This window comes from Orbicella franksi, chromosome 14 (assembly GCF_964199315.1).
Source record: "Orbicella franksi chromosome 14, jaOrbFran1.1, whole genome shotgun sequence".
Lineage (NCBI taxonomy): Eukaryota > Metazoa > Cnidaria > Anthozoa > Scleractinia > Merulinidae > Orbicella > Orbicella franksi.
In genome coordinates, this window is record NC_138158.1 from 19,186,624 (window position 1) to 19,206,791 (window position 20,168).

Below are 20,168 nucleotides of genomic sequence, written 5' to 3' on the forward strand. Positions count from 1 at the left end.
GTTGGCATGGCACGCGTGAGGTCACACATACGAGGAATGTGTTCAATACAGCAAAACCCTTTCTGTCTTCTTCTCACACGTCGATTTAGTTAGTGCATACAATTCAACTCAACAGCCCTTTAAATTTAATGGCTACCTTTTTTTATTTGCATTACAACGTAATCCAACGTGGATGCCGTGCAATTTCAAGCCGAAACTGCAAAATCGTCCAAAATTTGCCTCACATGTTGGATTATTTTATTTGTTAACAAAATCCAAATAAATAACGGTGGAGCTCCAAACAAAGAGTATATCGCTTGAATATAGTCGCATCAGGCTTTACTGTACGACAGGGCTGCGTGTTATCAGTACCCAGTCCTCGGCGCCCGCGTGGCAAATGATGAGGACTAGGAACGAGGTAACCCGGATATAGTTTATGCTAAAGATAAATCAAAGCAGTTTTCGTTAGTACTTTAGTTCAAGACTAAAGTTTAACTTGCTGAGCTTACCACTATATAAGAAATTCAAATGACAATAAAATTAAAATTTTTAACCTCTAGCAGCTAAAACGGCGTCTCCTTCAAAAAAAAAAAAAAAACGATGCACGCGATATAAGACTTTCGAACCATGGGATACGCTTTTGATTTCGACTGGCTAAGACGTCTTTTTATATATCTACATTCAGAACAAGTATCAAACTAAAGAGACGGAACGAGTAGTTATTTAAGCGTTTGCATCGTGCAGCAGTGAAACTGGTATTTGTAATTCCTTCTGCTTATCCAACTGTCTCACTTATTTTGTGGCATTTGGACACAGTCTCATTTTGGCGTATAGGTTCTGCCATGTTACACAGTCGGCACGTTTAATTTTTTCCTCGTGTTTCAGTTTCATTCGCAATACAAGTTACAATTACACAATTAAGGTACATGTTTGTCTTATAAATATATACTGTACATGTATGCATGCATGACTCAATGTGTAAAATTTTACTAACTTCCTTTCGTCTGTGTTGCTGACAGCTAATAGTAATATTAGCGACGCCTTTGGTTCAGACAAACCTACTTCATTAGAAATGTATTCTCCAAGGGAAGTTCTACTGGTTAGGTAGTCTACCCCTAACTTGCAAAATGGTTTTTCGACAGGATCTCATTGCTGCCTGAGTTCGATTCTTTCTCCTGAAAAAGCTATTGACAGGTAACCGGCTGTGTGAATTAGCCCAGCCCTACCAATCATGAAGACGTGAATAACGCCCTACGACCACACCCAACTGCTCAAATGGTCGGTGTGGGGTGTGGTGTGTGTTCTCATCAGACAAGAATTTTTTTATCACGGTTACCCCCGGGAGAACGACAGACACGTGACATGCAAGGCAATACGGAACTCGAATAAGCAATGAGATGGACGACGCGAAGGACGACGCCCAGTAAAATATGAGAATTTACATTTTAATGATTGTACCGAATCTCGCAATTACCTAAGACCAATCAGTACGTCTATCAGTTTTAAGAACTAGCTCCAACTGAATATGGAAAGAAAGCATTTTACTCCAAATAGAAACAGAAGAAAAGTTAATCTTGTGGTTCACTTTCTAGCCACAAAATACCCTAAATTTGGTTTGAATTTCACGTTGATTTTTTTAAAAAGTCAGCTAAGAATTTGTACCATGCACCAAGATTTGTACTATTATTATTACGTGGAGACACTTTGTTCTTTTCATTACGGCACAACCGTAATGGATCTCTGAAGCTCTCTATTAATAATCCCAATACCTGTTTCCCTTGGAAAGGCTATAAATATTTTCTACAGAATAACAAAATAACAATAACTTTATTTACAGAGGGGGATTTCCTGTATTAATTCAATAAGCAATTTACGTTTCATTTTTGGTGATTAGATAGTAAACAAGAACTAAGGGATTCCCCCAAATGAGCTTACGTCATCACCTACTCGTACGGCTTTCCTTTAACGAAGTGAGTTCCGTTCTGACTGATAACAACAAGAAGGATCTGGAAAGAGAAGCTGGAATCTCGGTTCTTAGTTAAATCTTGTCCGAATTTCTCAGGCCCCATTTCATACTACGCCGGCGAAATTTGAAAACAAAGTAATCACCGGTCTTTATATGGACTTCTGTTTCAGAAAACTGGGAAAGGGAAATCACCCGAATTATATCGTGATGTCATCGTTTTTGAAAAGCTCTGTTTTCAAAGTGTTTTTCTTCCAAAACTAAAACGCAAAGCCGGCGTTTTCAAATTTCTTCTGTTTCGAAGAACGTTTTCTAAAAGCTTCGTTTTCGAGAAGGATTTGTGTAGACAGTAGGCCTAATCGCAGGATAAAGCTGCCCATTTTCAAATTTCTCCGACGTAGTGTCAAGGTTATCAGTTCAAATTCCTGTCCTTTTCTTGCAATAAACTCTTTACGGATTTCAGATCTTAGCTATAAGTTAAAAAAACGCGTTATTTTGTCAGCTGACAGTTGAAATTTTTACCAATTCTCTGTGTCTTCGTCATACAATATGCTTATTACAGTACTTCCTTTCGGTTTAACGTATGAAAATGCCAACAAAAGATGTGCAGAACACGTACAGTTGCATAAACGTTCTTCAGAAATTTAACAACTTACGGCAAAGGTTCATGTTGTTTCTGACACTATAATTTACTTTAAAATCCTACTTTCCTCATTAACAATTGCTACAAAGTGTCAGTATTCTTTTTATGTACACTATTTACAAGTTTAACAGCACGTTTCGCTGGTAAGACATTAGGTTTGTCTGTTAAGCGTGACTTTGGTATTACAGTACACTTTATATTTTTCCTAAAAGAGAAGATTCAGAACAATTTCTATCATCACGTGTAAACGTTCGATACTATGCAAGAATTTACCTTAAGCACGGAGGTTTTTCTGGTTTAGGCAGTTATTTGAGAGTTATTTGAGCTGTACACTGCAATATCCGGGAAAGTTTGAAATCTTCTTTCGTCGCTAAGAAAACAAATAAGAAAAACTGAAACTTATAAGCTAAATGTAATCGTTGAAGAAATTCTCGATCATAATTTCTATCCAACTTAGCAAAAGCACTGACACTTTCCGATGAAGTCCTGGCGCTTTTCTATGGGGATCACTCGCTGTCGTCCTGTTCACTCTTGGCGACACCTGCATGACAGAGGAAATAAGCAAAAAACACTAAAAAATAAAGTCATATAACCACGCTAATGTTCACTTACTTTAATAGGTTTTAGCAGGAGCCATAATAGGAGACGGAGATCGTAGGTCTTGGGATCCGCGCGCACCTATGATATGGGACAATTTTTCTATTTTTAGAACAAATTGTGCCATCCTGACGTCATATATTCGCGCGGATCCACGCACATGTCGGGGGCTCTCGCGTGGATGTTGTCACATTGCGTGGGGAAATGGTGAGATTTGCGAGATTCTCTTGCAGATTTTTCACAGCGAATATGTAGTTATATGCTCTGAGCTAATGGAAGAGATGAGTTATTTAGGATCGATAACATAACTTCAATTTCGCGCTATGAATGAATAATAACTGTTGTGCGCGTATTAAGCTTTTGCGTTTGTTCTGTAAAGAAAAGCTATGTAAGAAACCTCTTTACTCTGGTATCGAGTTAATTTGTGAGTTTCCCCAACAATGCTTAATCATAACCAAACCCTGTTTTTGATAGTTTCTTACTGTTTCGGTTTGTTTGGCGAGTTAGCAAAAGTTTTTGAAAGGAAAGTCTGACGCGTACATTAAGTAGCTCATTTGCATGGTGCAGTGCGTGCACTTTCAAATCCGAGTCCGTGTTTTCAATTGTCAACAAATCTTGACAAAGATTTCCTTCGTTACCTGTTTTGCTGAGATGCTGCAACAATTTTCACCAACGCCAAAAGGCTACTAACATCATGTGCGTTTCTTTAACATAGTGAAATTTTACACTGCCAAAATAAAATAGACAAGGAGTTTTGATAACTCAATCAACAAAATCGAAATCGTTATTCGAGTTGATTAAAGAAAGCGTCATCGTAATTTTGCTGATTTTTCTGCTTTATTCACATATTTTTAGCTAAGCTTTTAATATTTTCTCAAACATTTATCAACCTTAAATATATTTAAAAACTGGAGATATTATATGAGATATTATATGAGTTCGATGTACGTTTCAAGTCCAGTTTGTCATGTTTTACTGACTGTACAAAACACGCATCGGCGGGCGCTCTTATTCATCAACAACAGACAATTTATTGGATTTTTACAGAAATAAAACTGAGCAGCATCTACAGACATCAAATTTATTGTCACTTATCGGGCCTTGATAAAACATCAAGCGTTGCTTACAACTCAGGCGAAACTCAAACTTGCAATTGTTATTTTTTTCTTTTCGGTCTGACTCTGGCGAAATCCTTGCAAGCGTGTTCATGTGGCGAGAGGAGGGAAACTTTGAAGTCCTGAAACGCTGCTATATCCAGATATATCGAACTAGTTTTTTGCTGTGTTTTGAACAAGCTGTTAATCTTCAACATATGTGAAACTTGGAGTGGAGTAACGTGGAACTCTTATAAAAGAAGCTGCGGAACACAACTTGGGCAGTGATAATATCATAAAGCGGCACATAACTAAATTCGACACTGTCTTACTTCACTCAAACTGGAGCAGCTTACTACGAAAATACTGAAGTAAAATTCCAGACATTAACGTATTGAGTTGTGGGCCAAAAGCATCAAACATTTCGGAAATTTCGGAAGCCATTTCCCCGCGCTACATCCGCAAAATTCCTCGCAGCATGTACGTGCGTGTGCCGCACGGGATCGCGCAATTTGTTCCAAAAAAAGAACAATTCTCTCATATCATAGGGACAGCCCCAATACTAGAAATGGCGTGCGCTTACGGTCTCCGTCCCCGATTATGGCTCCTGGTCTCAGTTAAGCATTTTCTTACAAAAGCAGCTGCCTGATTACAAAACTGAGTTACGTTTAACACATCAGATTCTGCGCGCCCCCTGATTGGGTCGATGCTATATTTTATCTCTGTATAAAACAAGAAAACCTGTTGTCATTTTCTCGCCCAAGTAAATGAGTTAAAGCCATGAATTTTACCGTCATAAAACATCACGGTAACTTGAGGCTCCCATGGAAAATATGGAAAGTTGTCGTCTGCTGCTCTTGCTCAGAACACGCTTCACTTTTTGTTTTCTTTTAAAAATTGCGTTACATTACATGTTACTTAATTTAATGGTCTACACTCACATGACCGACAGAACTAGTTATCAGTTGTAAAATAAAATACATCAGTCGCACAAGATCAAACGACAAATGTTAGGAAATAATTACATATGGAAACCTAGCCCTATTAAAACTGTCTGAGAATACATTGATCGTTAACATGTATGGAAAATTATGGCTTAATAGCCCATTGCTAAAAACAATAAAGGCACGTGCTTTCATTGAATCTTACCTTTCTTTCCAAAATCAAATGTCACGTCATCTCCAATTAGTATAAAAGGTGCCCACTGATTCACACCATAGCCCTTTCTTCTCATCCACTTCATGGCCTCGTGTAGAGATTCACCAGCACTTTCCCCAGCCAAAAGGTGATCGTAGAAATGAGTCATTAACTGCTCCGTTGATTTGTCATCCAGGGCCCACAGTGCCACCAACACTGAGCGTGCGCCAGATCCTAAGAATGCTCGGGCAATTCCAACAGCTCCTTCGGCTTTTGTCTGTCCACGGGCACTATGGCAACAGCTAAGGACTACCAGTTTAGCTCGCAGTTGGACTTTAGAAATGTCAGACATAGTCAATAAGTAGAGTCCTTCTTGAGGTATCCCGTTAGGATGACGAAACGATGGTGCAAGGGCAATTTCTCCTCTCTCAGCATCGCCGTGTGCGGCTAAATGAATCAGGGCTACTGAATTCATCGCTTGAAGTACTGCCTGCTTAGTTGCTTGCTGTCCTAACAAAGGCTCGACACCCAGCTTTTCTGCTACCATCCTCGCTTCGTTTTCTGCACATTGCAGTCGCGAAATGTTCGTGAGTTTTCCTTCGAAATGCACTTCACCAACATCAGGATTTCCCACTATCAAAGCACCAGTCTGACGGTGATAGTCTGCTGGACTTTCATTAATGAGCTTGAGAGTTGTTAAAGAAGGAACAACACGAATCCTGAAAGTCTCGGATAAGTACTTTCCGCTTTTATCAGTTAAGGCGGCAAATGGAATTTGGTATAAAGCGCGATCAGGAACAATGATGATTTCAGGGCCCTCAAGAAAGCTCACCGCTGGAGCGATAATAAGTTTGTAACAGATAGGAAGGTTCATTTTGGGTCCTTGGTTGTCTTTACTTTCGTTTCCAATTCGCCAACTTTCATGGCTATCTTTCTCGCATGTGTTGGATTCTGGCTGAAAAACGTGTAAAGATCGGTCTTCGCAAATCTCGTCTGGTAAAACGCCAAAACTTCTGAAATCAAAAAAGTCTTCCACTTGTTGACTTAATCCTTCGCCAGCAATTAAATCATTTACTTCTATCTCCTGAAAATGTGTGAAACCGCCTGCTTTGAGAATCCACAAATATATACTGTCAGAATGATATGAGACGCAGAGACAGGTACGATTGCATATTTTGGCCACGGTGCTTTCAAGGCCATCCCATGTGCGAGGATCAGCTGAGATTTGATTCTCCACAGGGTACTGAGAGTACTGAGCTGACATTAAATCTGCCAAAGCCCTGGCCCTCGATAACTCTGAAACATACAGAGCTTCAGTAGGATTTCCGGTTTCACAGAGCAACGCACTGAGATCTCTGTAGGAACGAATATTGCGGTCAGAGAAGGAAATCTTAAATTGATCGTTGTCGCGGAGAGAGCCGCGCATTTCCTCGCATTTTTCAATACCAGAAAGGAAATATGAGATCGCTTCCTGAATCTTTCCTTCTTTCATTCTAATGCGTGCCATCATTTCGAGCGAAAGGAACTGAACCGCAATGTCTCCAATGTTCTCACTTAATGCAAGTGCGTCCTTGATATATTCTTCCGCTCTGTCATAATCAGACTGCCTGAAAAACCACTTTCCAAGCGAGACATAACCATGTACTTCTGTTTCCCTGTTTCCAATTTCTTTGCTTCTTGCAAGACTGCTTTCATAATATTCTTTTGCCTTGATTAAGTTACCTACAGCCAACTCCACGTCGCCTTGGTTGAGGTAAAATTGGGCGACCCCTTTTCTGTCTCCAATGTCTGTAAAGATGACCATAGCTTTCTTATTGCATTCATTAGCGCTGTGGTACTTTCCAAGCGACTGAAGTGTATCTCCCATCCTTAGGTAAGATAGAGCTATGTTTTTTCTGTCACCAATATTTTTGCTGATGGCCAATGATTTTTCATCGTAGTATGAAGCCTTCTCATATTCGCCAACTAATGTATACACACTTCCAAGAATTGCGTAAGACGCAGCTTCTCCATTTCTGTCTCCAATTTCTTTGTGGATCGCTAGTGATTTCTCGAGATGTTCTCTAGCCTTCTCATATTCGCCAACTGATATATAGACGGTTGCAAAGCTTCCGTAACAATCAGCTTTTCCATTTCTGTCTCCAATATCTTTGTGGATCGCAAGTGATTTCTCGAGATGTTCTTTAGCCTTCTCATATTCGCCAACTGATCGATACACACTTCCAAGGTTTGTGTAAGACTTAGCTTCTCCACTTCTGTCCCCAATTTCTTTCTGGATCGCAAGTGATTTCTCGAGAAGTTCTCTAGCCTTCTCATATTCGTCAATTAATCGATACACATTTCCAAGATTTGCGTAACACCTAGCTTCTCCACTTCTGTCCCCAATTTGTTTCTGGATCGCAAGTGATTTCTCGAGATGTTCTCTAGCCTTCTCATATTCGCCAACTGATAGATACACATTTCCAAGATTTGTGTTAGACTTAGCTTCTCCACTTCTGTTCCCAGTTTGTTTCTGGATGGCAAGTGATTTCTCGAGATGTTCTCTAGCCTTCTTATATTCGGCAACTGCTAGATAGACAGTTCCAAGGTTCCCGTAACGGGCAGCTTCTCCATCTCTGTCTCCAATCTCTTTCTGGATGGCTAGTGACTTCTCGAGATGTTCTGTAGCTTTCTCATATTCGCCAACTGATAGATACACATTTCCAAGATTTGCGCAAGACTCAGCTTCTCCACTTCTGTCCCCAATTTTTTTCTGGATGGCAAGTGACTTTTCGAGGTATTCTGTAGCCTTCTCATATTCGCCAACTGATCTATAGACGGTTCCAAGGCTTCCGTAACAGGCAGCTTCTCCATTGCAGTCTTCAATATCTTTGAGGATCGCAAGTGATTTCTCGAGAAGTTCTCTAGCCTTCTGATATTCGCCAACTGAGCTATAGACATTTGCGAGAACTACGTAAGACTTAGCAACTCCACCTCTGACCCCAATTTCTTTCTGGATCGCAAGTGATTTTTCGAGATGTTCTCTAGCCTTCTCATATTCGCCAACTGATAGATACACATGTCCAAGATTTGCGTAAGACACAGCTTCTCCACTTCTGTCCGAAATTTCTTTCTGGATCGCAAGTGATTTTTCGAGATGTTCTCTAGCCTTCTTATATTCGGCAACTGATAGATAGACAGTTCCAAGGTTCGCGTAACAGGCAGCTTCTTCATTTCTGTCTCCAATCTCTTTCTGGATGGCAAGTGACTTCTCGAGATGTTCTGTAGCTTTCTCATATTCGCCAACTAATAGATAGACAGTTCCAAGACTTGCGTAAGACTTAGCTTCTCCACTTCTGTCCCCAATTTCTTTCTGGATCGCAAGTGATTTCTTGAGATGCTCTCTAGCCTTCTCATATTCGCCAACTGATAAATACACATTTCCAAGAGTTGCGTAAGACACAGCTTCTCCACTTCTGTCCCCAGTTTGTTTCTGGATCGCAAGTGATTTCTCGAGATGTTCTCTAGCCTTCTTATATTCGGCAACTGATAGATAGACAGTTCCAAGGTTCGCGTAACAGGCAGCTTCTCCATTTCTGTCTCCAATCTCTTTCTGGATGGCAAGTGACTTCTCGAGATGTTCTGTAGCTTTCTCATATTCGCCAACTGATAGATACATATTTCCAAGATTTGCGTAAGACACAGCTTCTCCACTTCTGTCCCTAATTTCTTTTTGGATCGCAAGTGATTTCTCGAGATGTTCTCCAGCCTTCTCATATTCGGCAACTGATAGATACACATTTCCGAGATTTGCGTAAGACTTAGCTTCTCCACTTCTGTCCCCAATTTCTTTCTTGATCGCAAGTGATTTCTCAAGATGTTCTTTAGCCTTCTCATGTTCGCTAACTGATGTATAGACGGTTCCAAGGCTTTCGTAACAGGTAGCTTCTCCATTTCTGTCTCCAATTTCTTTGTTGATCGCAAGTGATTTCTTGAGATGTTCCCTAGCCTTCTCATATTCGCCAACTGATGTATAAATGGTTCCAAAGCTTCCGTAACAGCACGCTTCTGCTTTTCTGTGACCGATTTCTCTACTGATTAGGAGCGCTTTTTCATAGATTTGTTTTGCTTGGGCGTATTTACCCTGATGGAGATATATTCCTGCAAGATCTATACTTAGCTCACATTCTTCAAGTCTTTCTCCACTTTCACGGTGAATTTGGAGAATTTTTTCTGCATATCTTATGGCGTTTGTGTTATCGTTTAAAATACTACAAGCCTTCCACATAGTAAAATATATCCTTGTGTAGAATGATTTGCTTATTTTCTTGTCTTTTAAACCAGCTGTGTCTTTGAGAATGAACAAGCATTCCTTGTATAATCCGATGGCTTTTAGGAATCGATTGGTGTTGAGAAGGAAATCAGCGATAATGAGGCCGATTGAGATAACTTGTATGACTCCGTCTACGTTGTTCATGTCAATTACTTCTGTCAGAATATAACAGAGAATAAAAGTGTACACAAACTTGGAAACAAGTCCAGTTATCCATTTGTCAACTATTGTTGTTATGATTGTAATAGGAACATTTTTGCTTTACTAAAACACTCATATACTAAAAAAATGTCTGCTTCTGTTATCTATCGAGCTAATTCATGACAGAAATCATCGCTACATATCATAGATAAAGCTCTTTTTTTGAACGGACAATGTTAAGGTCTAGAAATTCATGAACTCGAGATCCAAATTATTCTCGGTTTTACAGTTGATTACAACACAAGCAGGTTATTTCGTCTGTAGTGTTCTTAATATACAATAATTAATTTAATCAATTGAAGACGTTCTCAACAATATGTCTATCCAGACATGCGCATAATTAAGCACTAAATAATCTGGTATAAGTTTCCTCTGCCCTCATCAGAAAGACAAAGTCTAAGAGGGAAGTGAAATAGTACTTTCATATTTTGCTGTTAGAAACACGATTAGCGACTTCCAGAAATATTTTCTTGCCATTAATATATAAGGTCATTCTTGTTTGAACAACAACAAATAATACTGTAAACACTCACCACTTCCTGTTCTCTCGGTTTCAAGAATACAAAAGCAACGACAGCGTCTGTTTACACTGGACTTTGTTTGTCTATGAGACAACATAAAAACCATCATAAGCTCATTCAAGACACGTATTTCTTTAATAATTCTGATTTTGCCTCTAACTCCATGCAGATATAGAAACACAATGCCAAAATTTAATCATAAAGGAAAGACAGTGGTACAAAATTGAAATATGCAGATAAAGGTAAACCCCTTAGAAATTGAAAGCCACAGACCAAGTAAGACAAACATGCCTCAAAATTCACAAAAAGCAGAAACAAGCAAAATTGGAATTTTCCGCCGATCCGCGAAGGTAAGCTCACAAAACGGAAAGTCACTGATACACAGAAACACGCAAAACTGGAAGTCTTGATCCCGGGTCTTAGTAACAGACAAAGATAGGCGTAAAACCTCCTGTTCACAGACAAAATTAACACGGAAATCGGCAAATTCAGCCCATATGAAACTGAAAGTCACCAAGGATTGCTTTCTAAAGCATGACTTGTGTATACTGAACATTACAATTATAACTTCATACTTACAGTATTGAAACTTAATATTTATGGTCATAAAAGCAATGCTTAAACTTACTATTCTATCCGTTACTTGAGAAGTGAGCTTCGGAGCGAAATCCAACGTTAACTTCACCCTTGTGAGCAATAAGGCTATTCCCCTAACAAGGACAAGGATACATTAGTACTTCATTTTTATAACTACTGAGAGGCATTTTTAACGCACAGTAAACATATAAAACGAGAGCATCAAATAGACGATATTTTATATCTAGGTTAAGTTGGGCCACCCTGCGAACAGAGCCTCTTTTATCGCTTTTTTGAGCGGACAGGAGACGGAAAAAAAGGCTCTGCACAAATCTGCTTTAGCCTTTGAAGTCGCCGTAGTCCCAAATCTCGGGCTAGTCATTCCGGTTTACAGTCGTCAAACTGGTTTTTCGAGTGCGAGCATCAACTTTTACGATAAACCGATGATCGAAACTGAGCCCACTGGATGCAAGAAACACATGGCAGCGAAAGGGCCGGCGAAAGGAGATCGTGCGAAAATGCTTGACGATGCTCTGCTTACACGCAAGCATCAGTCAGCTTCTGTCAAGTCTTTCACATCCGGGACTTTCGTGTCTTTACCCGGGGTCATTGGTCACGGAAAATCTTTCCTTTTATAAGCTTATTAACCTTCGCTCCCGTTCGCAAAAGAGTTTCAAAAGCACTCTGAACTCTGATTTTCTCTGCCCACTAACTGCGCTGATCAAAGGCCAAAGCCAAACTTACCAAGTTTTCGGTATGAATTGTTTGAAGCTCGAGGAATTTAAGCAGGGTGACCCCAGCGATTTGTTGTTTTCAAGTAAAGCATTAAGAAGGTTCATCAAATCTGAGCGAAGAAAATATTTTTGGCGTTGGTTTAGATGAAGCTCGTTGTGTGGTTATTTGGTGAGTTGTCATTCTTTTTAATTCAGCTTCTTACAGATCATGAGTAATACTCATCTTTATTGTTTTTCATTGTTATTTTCCTTTGTGTCGGTGAAGGATAATTATGCATGCACAAACCTGAAATAAGTTAAATAAAACGTTAAATAACACCAAGAATTAAATTGAATCATGATTGTATATACTTGGTAATTTGATTATGATATCATTTTGGTTTGATAGATAAACTAGTTTACTAGAAAGCATATTGTGCTGTTTTTATTGTTACTCAGGCATACTTTTGAGCATTTTTATTATTAGTTTGGCATTATTTAATCTTTGCTACAATGAATCAACATTAATTACTGATTAATTATCACTTATTGATATTCACATGGTGATATTCATGTCACACTGGTTAAGTTGGAGTGGTAGTCATGGCCAAGTTTCCTTTCAGGCTGCCTATTCTATAGTTGGCAACATACAGTAAAAGCAATTCTGAAAGTTCCAGTGTTTGCCTGACTGCAACAGCCAGCACAAAGTTGGGAAAAAAATTAAAATTAATAAGATGTTAAATATGACAGCTGTCAAAACCATTAGGATGTCACCTGACAAAAGAAATGTCAAATATATTGTTGAAAACGGTAAGGGTGTGTCTCTTTCCGGTAATGTGGATCACGATTAGGGATCCAAGATCACTCAGATCATTGTGCATCAAACAAAAGGAGCTGATGAATCCATGACCATAGTGGATTCATCAGTTCCTTTGATGTACCATGATCTGAGTGATCTTGGATCACGGCTCCTGATCCAGATCACCCCAAAGGAATGCATCCTAAGAGTGAACCACAGGATACCTTTAATTGGCTTATCAGTGATATGGTAAACAATGTGCATGCTGAAAAAATCATAATTTTCTGCCAGTCATTAAAAGCAGTGACATGGTGACATTTATGACACTTTTCAACACTTCCTTCCATGAAAAAGTAAAATTAGGGACTATGATCACTCAAAGACCCCTCAAGACATCAAGGATAATATAATGTTTTTTTCAGGACTGATTTACAGTCTCACAATGGAAATACTTGCCTGGTAATAACAGCTAGTGCCCTGGGGATGCGAGTTAACATACCCAACATCTGAAAGGGTTGTTATTTTTGGAGTGGCAGAGAACATGGAATCCTACTTTCAAGCAGTTGGAAGGGGTGAAAGGGATGGTTCTGATGTTTTGTCCATATTGGTTTACCGTGCATACCACTTGTGTCACTGTGATCCCACAATGAGGGCATTTGTTAAAACAAAGTTAAATGTAGGCATGTGGAAACAGTTTTTGAAACAGATTTTTAATGAGAAGATACAAAAACCTTCCATACTGCACAAGGGCTGTGATGTGTGTGGTAAACAGTGTGATTGTGAATCCTGCCCAAAAGAAATGTTAAAAAATTATGCTTGGACGATCAAGATAGAACTTTCTACAAGAAGGGAGATCAGTGCCATGCAAACTTTGCAGAAAGTTTTATCTTGATAACCCTTTTCATTATAATTTTAGTAATTAGTATCATTTTTGACAGCTTGTATTAAGTCAAGAGGATTATCAGAACACATTTAACAAATTTGTTTAGCATTGCTAGGAGGTGCAATGTCTCTTAGGGGTGCAAATCAAAGATTTCGGTTTCACTTATAATATGGGTGCTTAGAACAAACTACCTCCCTTCCAGGTTGTACATTGCTGTCATTCTATTTCTGGTGTCTTTAGCTCAACTTTACTTTAATTAGTGTAATTGCCTATAGGCAATTGCTAATACGGCAATGGTGATCAGGAGGGTGCTCAGGTGACACATTTACAGCGAAGGTGAATACAAATTACATAAAAGACACATTAACAAATAGCAAACGAAACTACTCACGCGCGCATACGAAGAACGATTACGATTTGTGTGTACTTGATTAGACAGGAAATTTGTATTTAAATGTCCTCTCAACTAAGGGTTCGCTTTTGCAACTTTATCCTGCCGGATTGCTTCGGTTGTGATTGCTTCTGAACTGTTCCAATGCTAAGTCTAAGACGGACGACTTTTTTGCGATCTTCTTGGCAAGGCCATCGTGACTCCGCAGTATAAAGTTGTAGTTACTTCCAGCTCCGCACAAATTCAGGCATTCAGCCCACAACAGAGGCAGCACGAATCCTTTTCATTCTTCACCTTAACTCTTCTTTTTCAATTTTAACTAGAGTTTGCGAACCAAGGGTGGGAGGCAAAACCTCCAAGTTCTACACGACGACTCTTTTTTGCGCTCTGTTTACATGAAGGGCGATCCAGTCTACGTTCGAAACTGTATCTTAGCAACCCGCTGAGCATGTTCAATAAGAACTTGACACGATTCGTGCAGAGTTTTTTCTCGGTACAAAGCATATGTACCGCAAGAAAAGGATCTGCTTGCAGGGTGAAGTTGGGCGTGTTTAAAACACGAAATGGCGAAATGACGAAATGGCGAAATGGCGAAATGGCGAAATGGCGAAATGGCGAAATGGCGAAATGGCGAAATGGCGAATGGCGAATTGGCGAAATGGCGAAATGGCGAAATGGCGAAATGGCGAAATGGCGAAATGGCGAAATGGCGAAATGGCGAAATGGCGAAATGGCGAAATGGCGAAATGGCGAAATGGCGAAATGCCGAAATGGCGAAATGCCGAAATGCCGAAATGCCGAAATGCCGAAATGCCGAAATGCCGAAATGCCGAAATGCCGAAATGCCGAAATGGTACAAAAGATAAGAACCAAAGTTATAAGATATTACCGTTCCACTGAAATCTTCATCTGTTGCCGAGTTTATTCTGTAGATTAATCCCGACAAATAAAAGAAACATCTACAATCACAAATTCGCGGTCACTGACCTTTGGGTAAGTTGGATTCCAGTCTCTCTCTGTTAACAGGGCACGCTTTGAGACGCCTAGGATATTCTTGATATTCGCGATGAAGTTTATACACAATATTTGGCAAACATTTACTTTGCACAGAAACGGAGTGACGTTGGATGTTTATACCAAATAGACACAAGGTAAGATTTGTAAACAAAACAATTACAAGTACCAATGCAGGAAAAAAATTCTTCCTCGGAAGAAAGTGTCCACACCCCCACCCCTCTCCCCCTGAACTCAAAAATTAAATGCTCCGTTGCCAAACAGAATAAACTGGGCAACAATTGCAACTTTTACTGGAGCGGTTATATCTTATAACTTTGGCTCTTATCTTTAGTACCATTTCGCCATTTCGTCATTTCACCATTTCGTCATTTCGTCATTTCGTCATTTCGCCATTTCGTGTTTTAAACAAGCCTGGTTACGTTTACTGTTCTTACCGTTACTTGATGAGTCAAAATCAGAATGAAATCCAATTTAGGCTGGATCCGGAAAAGGGATCTTTCTTTAAAAAGGGCAATGAGTTGTTAATGGAGTAAAAAAAATCTTCCCAATGCAAAGTGACAATAAAAAGAACAGAAAATAAATTATTAGAAACAATATATGAATCTTCTTCACTGTAATAACGCTATGTACGTAGAATTTCCCTCAGACATGAGCTAACCCAGTCCCTAAGTTTGAGCATCAGTTTTGGCTTTTTCGACATGAAAAATCAGTCAAGTGCAGTGTAAATTGACATACGTAAATCCGATTTCTCTACATTGGAAAACTGACTCTTTAGAAAGCGTGTAGAGGCTGTGTTTTTCCCAGAAACATGAGCAGTGGGCATCCTTTGTATTTTCTCCCTATTACGATAAATTACGTCATTGAAAATCGAACAACAATACATATTCACCAATGAAGAGTTTCAGGGGTTCCTTGCTTCATCTAAGTACAAATTAAACCAAAGATGAATCCTTCACTTAATGGCTGCGAAAAAAATAAATAAATAATAGGGTCAGTTCACTGCAGAAATATTGTCCGGGGGGAGGTGGGGAAAGGTTGGTGGTGGTGAAATTCTCCGAAACTGGGGAGGAGTACGTTGCCCGCGTCTTGAAACCCATACCGAAAATGGAGAAAATATGCGATTTTCTCTATCCTGTTAATTCAGCCCTGACCAAACAACAATAATCAAATTCAGACTTGATCCAAGCTCGGCGCTGCTTCGTTTTGGATAAAACAAAATCAAGTCCCTCTAATTCTCAATGTTTTTTGAATTGCAACAAGATCACCCTTCCCAAACGATGTGCAGCAACAATAAGAAACGTTTGTTATAAGCAGGGGGGGCAAGCAGCGAGGCCTGGAACCGAGTTTCTATGATCGCCCCAGTTAAGAAATTTGGCCGAGCAAGACTAAGTACTGGTTTGTGGAAAACAAACATGGCGGACTTCCGTGAGCGCGATGCGTTTGTAAAGTTTTGTAAACGTCGTGCATATTTCACGTTCAAACATCTACGAAAAAGCTTCAGTTGCCCTGCATCTAAATCTTGGACATTTGATCGAGGCATCGGTGATAAATATTCCAACGTAAACCTGTGAGCCCTCGCGAGCGGGAACTCCACAGTGTGAGCCAGATTGCAGGCATGAATATTTCATTCGAGCATTTTTGGGTGTCCTATCAACGGGATAAACTGAAGTATTTCTATATTTCCGCACTCCCTGTTGGTAAGGGTTGCTTTTTCTGAACAACTTCGTGACCCTTTTTGTTTGCACTTATTAAACTGACAGGGTTAAAGTAGGTTTCATAGTGAGTGCAGTGGGTACGGCGTTTTTCTGCTACGTTACTACAAGAGGTCTGTTTCAGTTTCAGGCAAAGCATCTGGCATTATTTATGAAAGCGAATACTGGATAGGTCCCTCGGCAGAATTGAGAATTCATCAGCATCTCTTTGCCGTTACAATACAATAGTTGCGTCGTTGATTGTTTTTGTTTCTTCATAATCCTTAGACTTTTGTTTTGATATTCTTGACTTAAGGGCTTAAATAATGGGTCCAATCAAGTCGTTGACATGGAGAGTGTGCAGGAAGTTTGACTTTGCCACCTCATTTTTTATGTCACCTCTCAATCAGTTTTCAAAGGGTTCATGCTCCTCTCTTGCACCAAGAATTGTCATTTGAGACAAGTACTATTAAAGACTTCTTCATCTGACTTTATATTAGTCTGCCTTATTGTCTTATTTAGCTATCCTTCCACTACAGGAACAAGCCACTGATAATCAACACGTTGGGCCAAATCATGAGTTGATATATTAACATCCTTACTCATCTTTTTGCCTTAGAGGAATAAAACAAATCCTTTGGTTACCGGTCATTTGATTAGCCCCTAGCCAGTTAGCCCCCAACCACAAGCCGATTAGCCCCTTACTCATGCTTAAGGAAAAAAATATATACAGTTTTTTTATTTCTGGTAGGGGGCTTATTGACTTCTGGTTGGAGTTTAAATGTTTAGGGGCTAATAGACTTGGGGGCTAAATGACTGTTACAGATCCCTGTGCTTGATGTCTTTTCTTGTTATTCTCGAAAGCCTTAAAGCCAAGTCTCAAAATTGGCCTATTTCAAATGTTGTGGAGGTTCTTTTGACTCAGGTTTACCCAAGTTAAAGTTAGTAATCTGGATGAATGACCATTTTACCTGCTTACCTCATTACTACCACTCAACTACAGGTAACATGGCCTCATTTTCCTTCCCTGGGTCTATTTCATAAATTATCTCCCTCAGCAGATGAGTATATGGCAGCCCTATTTTGATATCCAGAAGTATTACAGAGCTTTCTCCCACCACACAAATAAAACTGATGCTTATCACCAGTACAAATTATGCCAAAGCATGTGAGCAGAAGCTGCTTTCTTTATTTTCACGGGTAAATAACTTGTAAATGAAATACCTCAACCCAGTAAAGGTTCACATTGAGTCTGTGTCTAGCAAACAGTCCATTTTGGACATTCCCATATGCAGAAGCGGAAAAATGATTTCAAATTTGCGAGTTCACATTGGTACTGAACAGTAAGGGATGGAGGTTTCAAAACCTCTATAATTTATCACTGCATTATCGAGACACGCAAACTGGTAGCTATTTTCAATGTTGTTGACTGATCTGCAACTGCCCTCAAGTTTCATGATTAAATTAAATTACTCGAAAGAAAGTCTTCAGACTCAACACACTACAGGAAAATCATACAGTAAATGCAGTCTTTCATAAGAAAGTAAGTTAAGACAGAAAAAACTTTAGACAGAAAAGCTTGTTTAATGTAGTCAATGTAAGCTCAAGTTTAAATGTACAACTCTGAACAGTTGAGAAATATTTTAAAGACTTACGTTCGGAGGCTTCGCGATATATAATGGCAGACATGAAACAGTTCGACATCGGTATTTTCCATAGAAATTTGGGAAGAATAATTGCTCGGTATGAAGATGGAAAGTAATGAACCTTGAAATTTCCACAGCAAAATAAAAACTTCAGCTTCGTTTTCTTCCTGAGACGGAGAAACCTCTCCAGGCAACCAAGAATGCCACCACGCTCGCCAGGAAAATAGCACAAACCTGGTCCTGGATTCCCTTAGTCCTGATTGTCTCAGAGCTGTCGTTAAAAATTGCTAACAGCGAATAAAAAGTTATCGAATCGAAGGCAAACCCTGAACAAAAATGGCGGCGAAACATGTTTCGGTTACCTCGTGTTATTTTCGCGTCGTGCGCATGCTCGTTACGGTTCTCAAATGATTGACAGATTTCTTTACTGGGGCGATCATAGAAACCAGAAAAGCGGCGAGATCAAAGGTAGCTGCCAGCCCCCCCTGGTTATAAGAATCATACCTAATTGTTGACTAGAGTCCAAAACCATACGCTATATCCTGAGACCAAAATGGCCAAGACTTGTGACCAATTTTTGACTGAGACTGCTCAAAAAGTATGTCGTTTCAGGCCACACTTACCCATACAGCGTATAAAAGTGAGTCCCCGCTGACTATCTCAGGGGGGAGGCTCATTAAATTGTGTATGTATGTAAAAATAATAAGCAATCAATTGACGAGGATATTTAATATTAGAGGGAGCCTGAATCAAATCAAATGTGTACTCACCACCAATTCCTTTTCGGAGTGAAAGGAAAAACCTACAATTAAAGCCTGTTACAGCTCGTCAGATCACAACAAGTAGTTCAAGGAGTTTGTCTGGAAGATAACAGAAGAACCATCACAGCCTTGTTCATATCTGCTATTCCACGCTTTAACTAACACCAAGATACTAAACTATAAAACGGATAGCTTTCTACTAAGAGACAAATCTAAATTCCTCCATTTGACATTATTACCTTACTGGGAATCAGGGATAAGTTTTCCTTTGAGCGCCCACCCAGGAGTTTAAGAGGTGCCCTCTGTAATTTTCAACTATGGCCATTTGGACCAGAAAAAATCAAATTCCTCAAACTTTCTCAGATGAATGGTCTAGATAAGTGATTCACAAAAGTACAATTTTCAGTTCAATTCGATTCGTATTTTAGCGCTGGGGCCACCATCTTGGTTTTGTCCTTCTGAGAGGGCTTTCAGCGGCCATTTTAGGGCATATTTTTAACAATTTGCCATAGAAAGAAAACGATCTAAATCCGGGTAAAAACCCTTTATTCGAGACAAGCAAATGTTTCTTGTTACATTGAGAGGCTGTTTTGGCAATTTGATCATCACCCGATTTTTCTACAGAATTTTAAATTTCTTCCCTTTCGGACTACTCATGAAGCGCCACAAAAAAGGCGAAGTTTAAAGGAAAATATCGCTAAAAGTACATCACTTGAGATCCCAAAACTATCCTCCACTTAAAGAGCAATGTCTCACCTGTAAAAACATGTAATAAAATTTTGGGGCAGTTAAAACTGTAAAATGTTAGAAGAAGAAGTTTAAGCTGTGCTTTTGTCAACAAAGACCGCCGTCCTAATTAGCATAATAACGTGAAAATAACGATGCACAGTGAAAATAATTATATATTCCACTTATCTCGCGACATGTCGACAACTGGATGTTCCACGATGCCTCATGTTATATTTCCAGTATGTTTCAGCCACATTTTCGGTAATTAGTGTACGAAATCACTCTCAGACATCGCCACGGTTAAGCAGATTTCAACTCTCCGAAGCCCGCTTCATAACATCTATCAATATTATTTGTCTTTCGCCTCATAAGCCGCCGTTTACAAGAAGTGTAACAATTTGTTGAGATCCTAACTGACCCAGAAGTCTGTTAGCAGTCTTTAAAATCCTCCTCTCAATCGAGAATTCTCATCAAGAGTTCGTTTAAGCTCAGTTCTGTTTTGATCTGTTGTGCAC

The 20,168-nt window shown here is 39.5% G+C and overlaps 1 protein-coding gene across 3 annotated transcripts; it reads right to left on the reverse strand.

Annotated features, from left to right (window-relative positions):
• Positions 1–944: 944 nt before the first annotated feature.
• LOC145467150 (uncharacterized) lies at positions 945–19,203 on the reverse strand. 3 transcript variants are annotated; one of them, XM_081450689.1, is made up of 6 exons: positions 18,934–19,203; positions 15,716–15,789; positions 11,076–12,043; positions 10,460–10,530; positions 5,426–9,880; positions 945–3,126 (listed from the first exon to the last, which is right to left on the reverse strand). In XM_081450689.1, the coding sequence occupies exons 5-6, from the start codon at positions 9,867–9,869 to the stop codon at positions 3,092–3,094; spliced, it is 4,479 nt and encodes a 1,492-aa protein (XP_081306815.1). In that variant the 5' UTR covers positions 9,870–9,880; positions 10,460–10,530; positions 11,076–12,043; positions 15,716–15,789; positions 18,934–19,203; the 3' UTR covers positions 945–3,091. The 3 variants fall into 3 exon arrangements, with proteins under 3 accessions (XP_081306815.1, XP_081306817.1, XP_081306816.1); XM_081450691.1 differs by lacking the exon at positions 18,934–19,203 and having other exon boundaries at positions 15,716–16,067; XM_081450690.1 differs by lacking the exons at positions 15,716–15,789; positions 18,934–19,203 and having other exon boundaries at positions 11,076–14,520.
• Between the last annotated feature and the right edge of the window lie 965 nt (positions 19,204–20,168).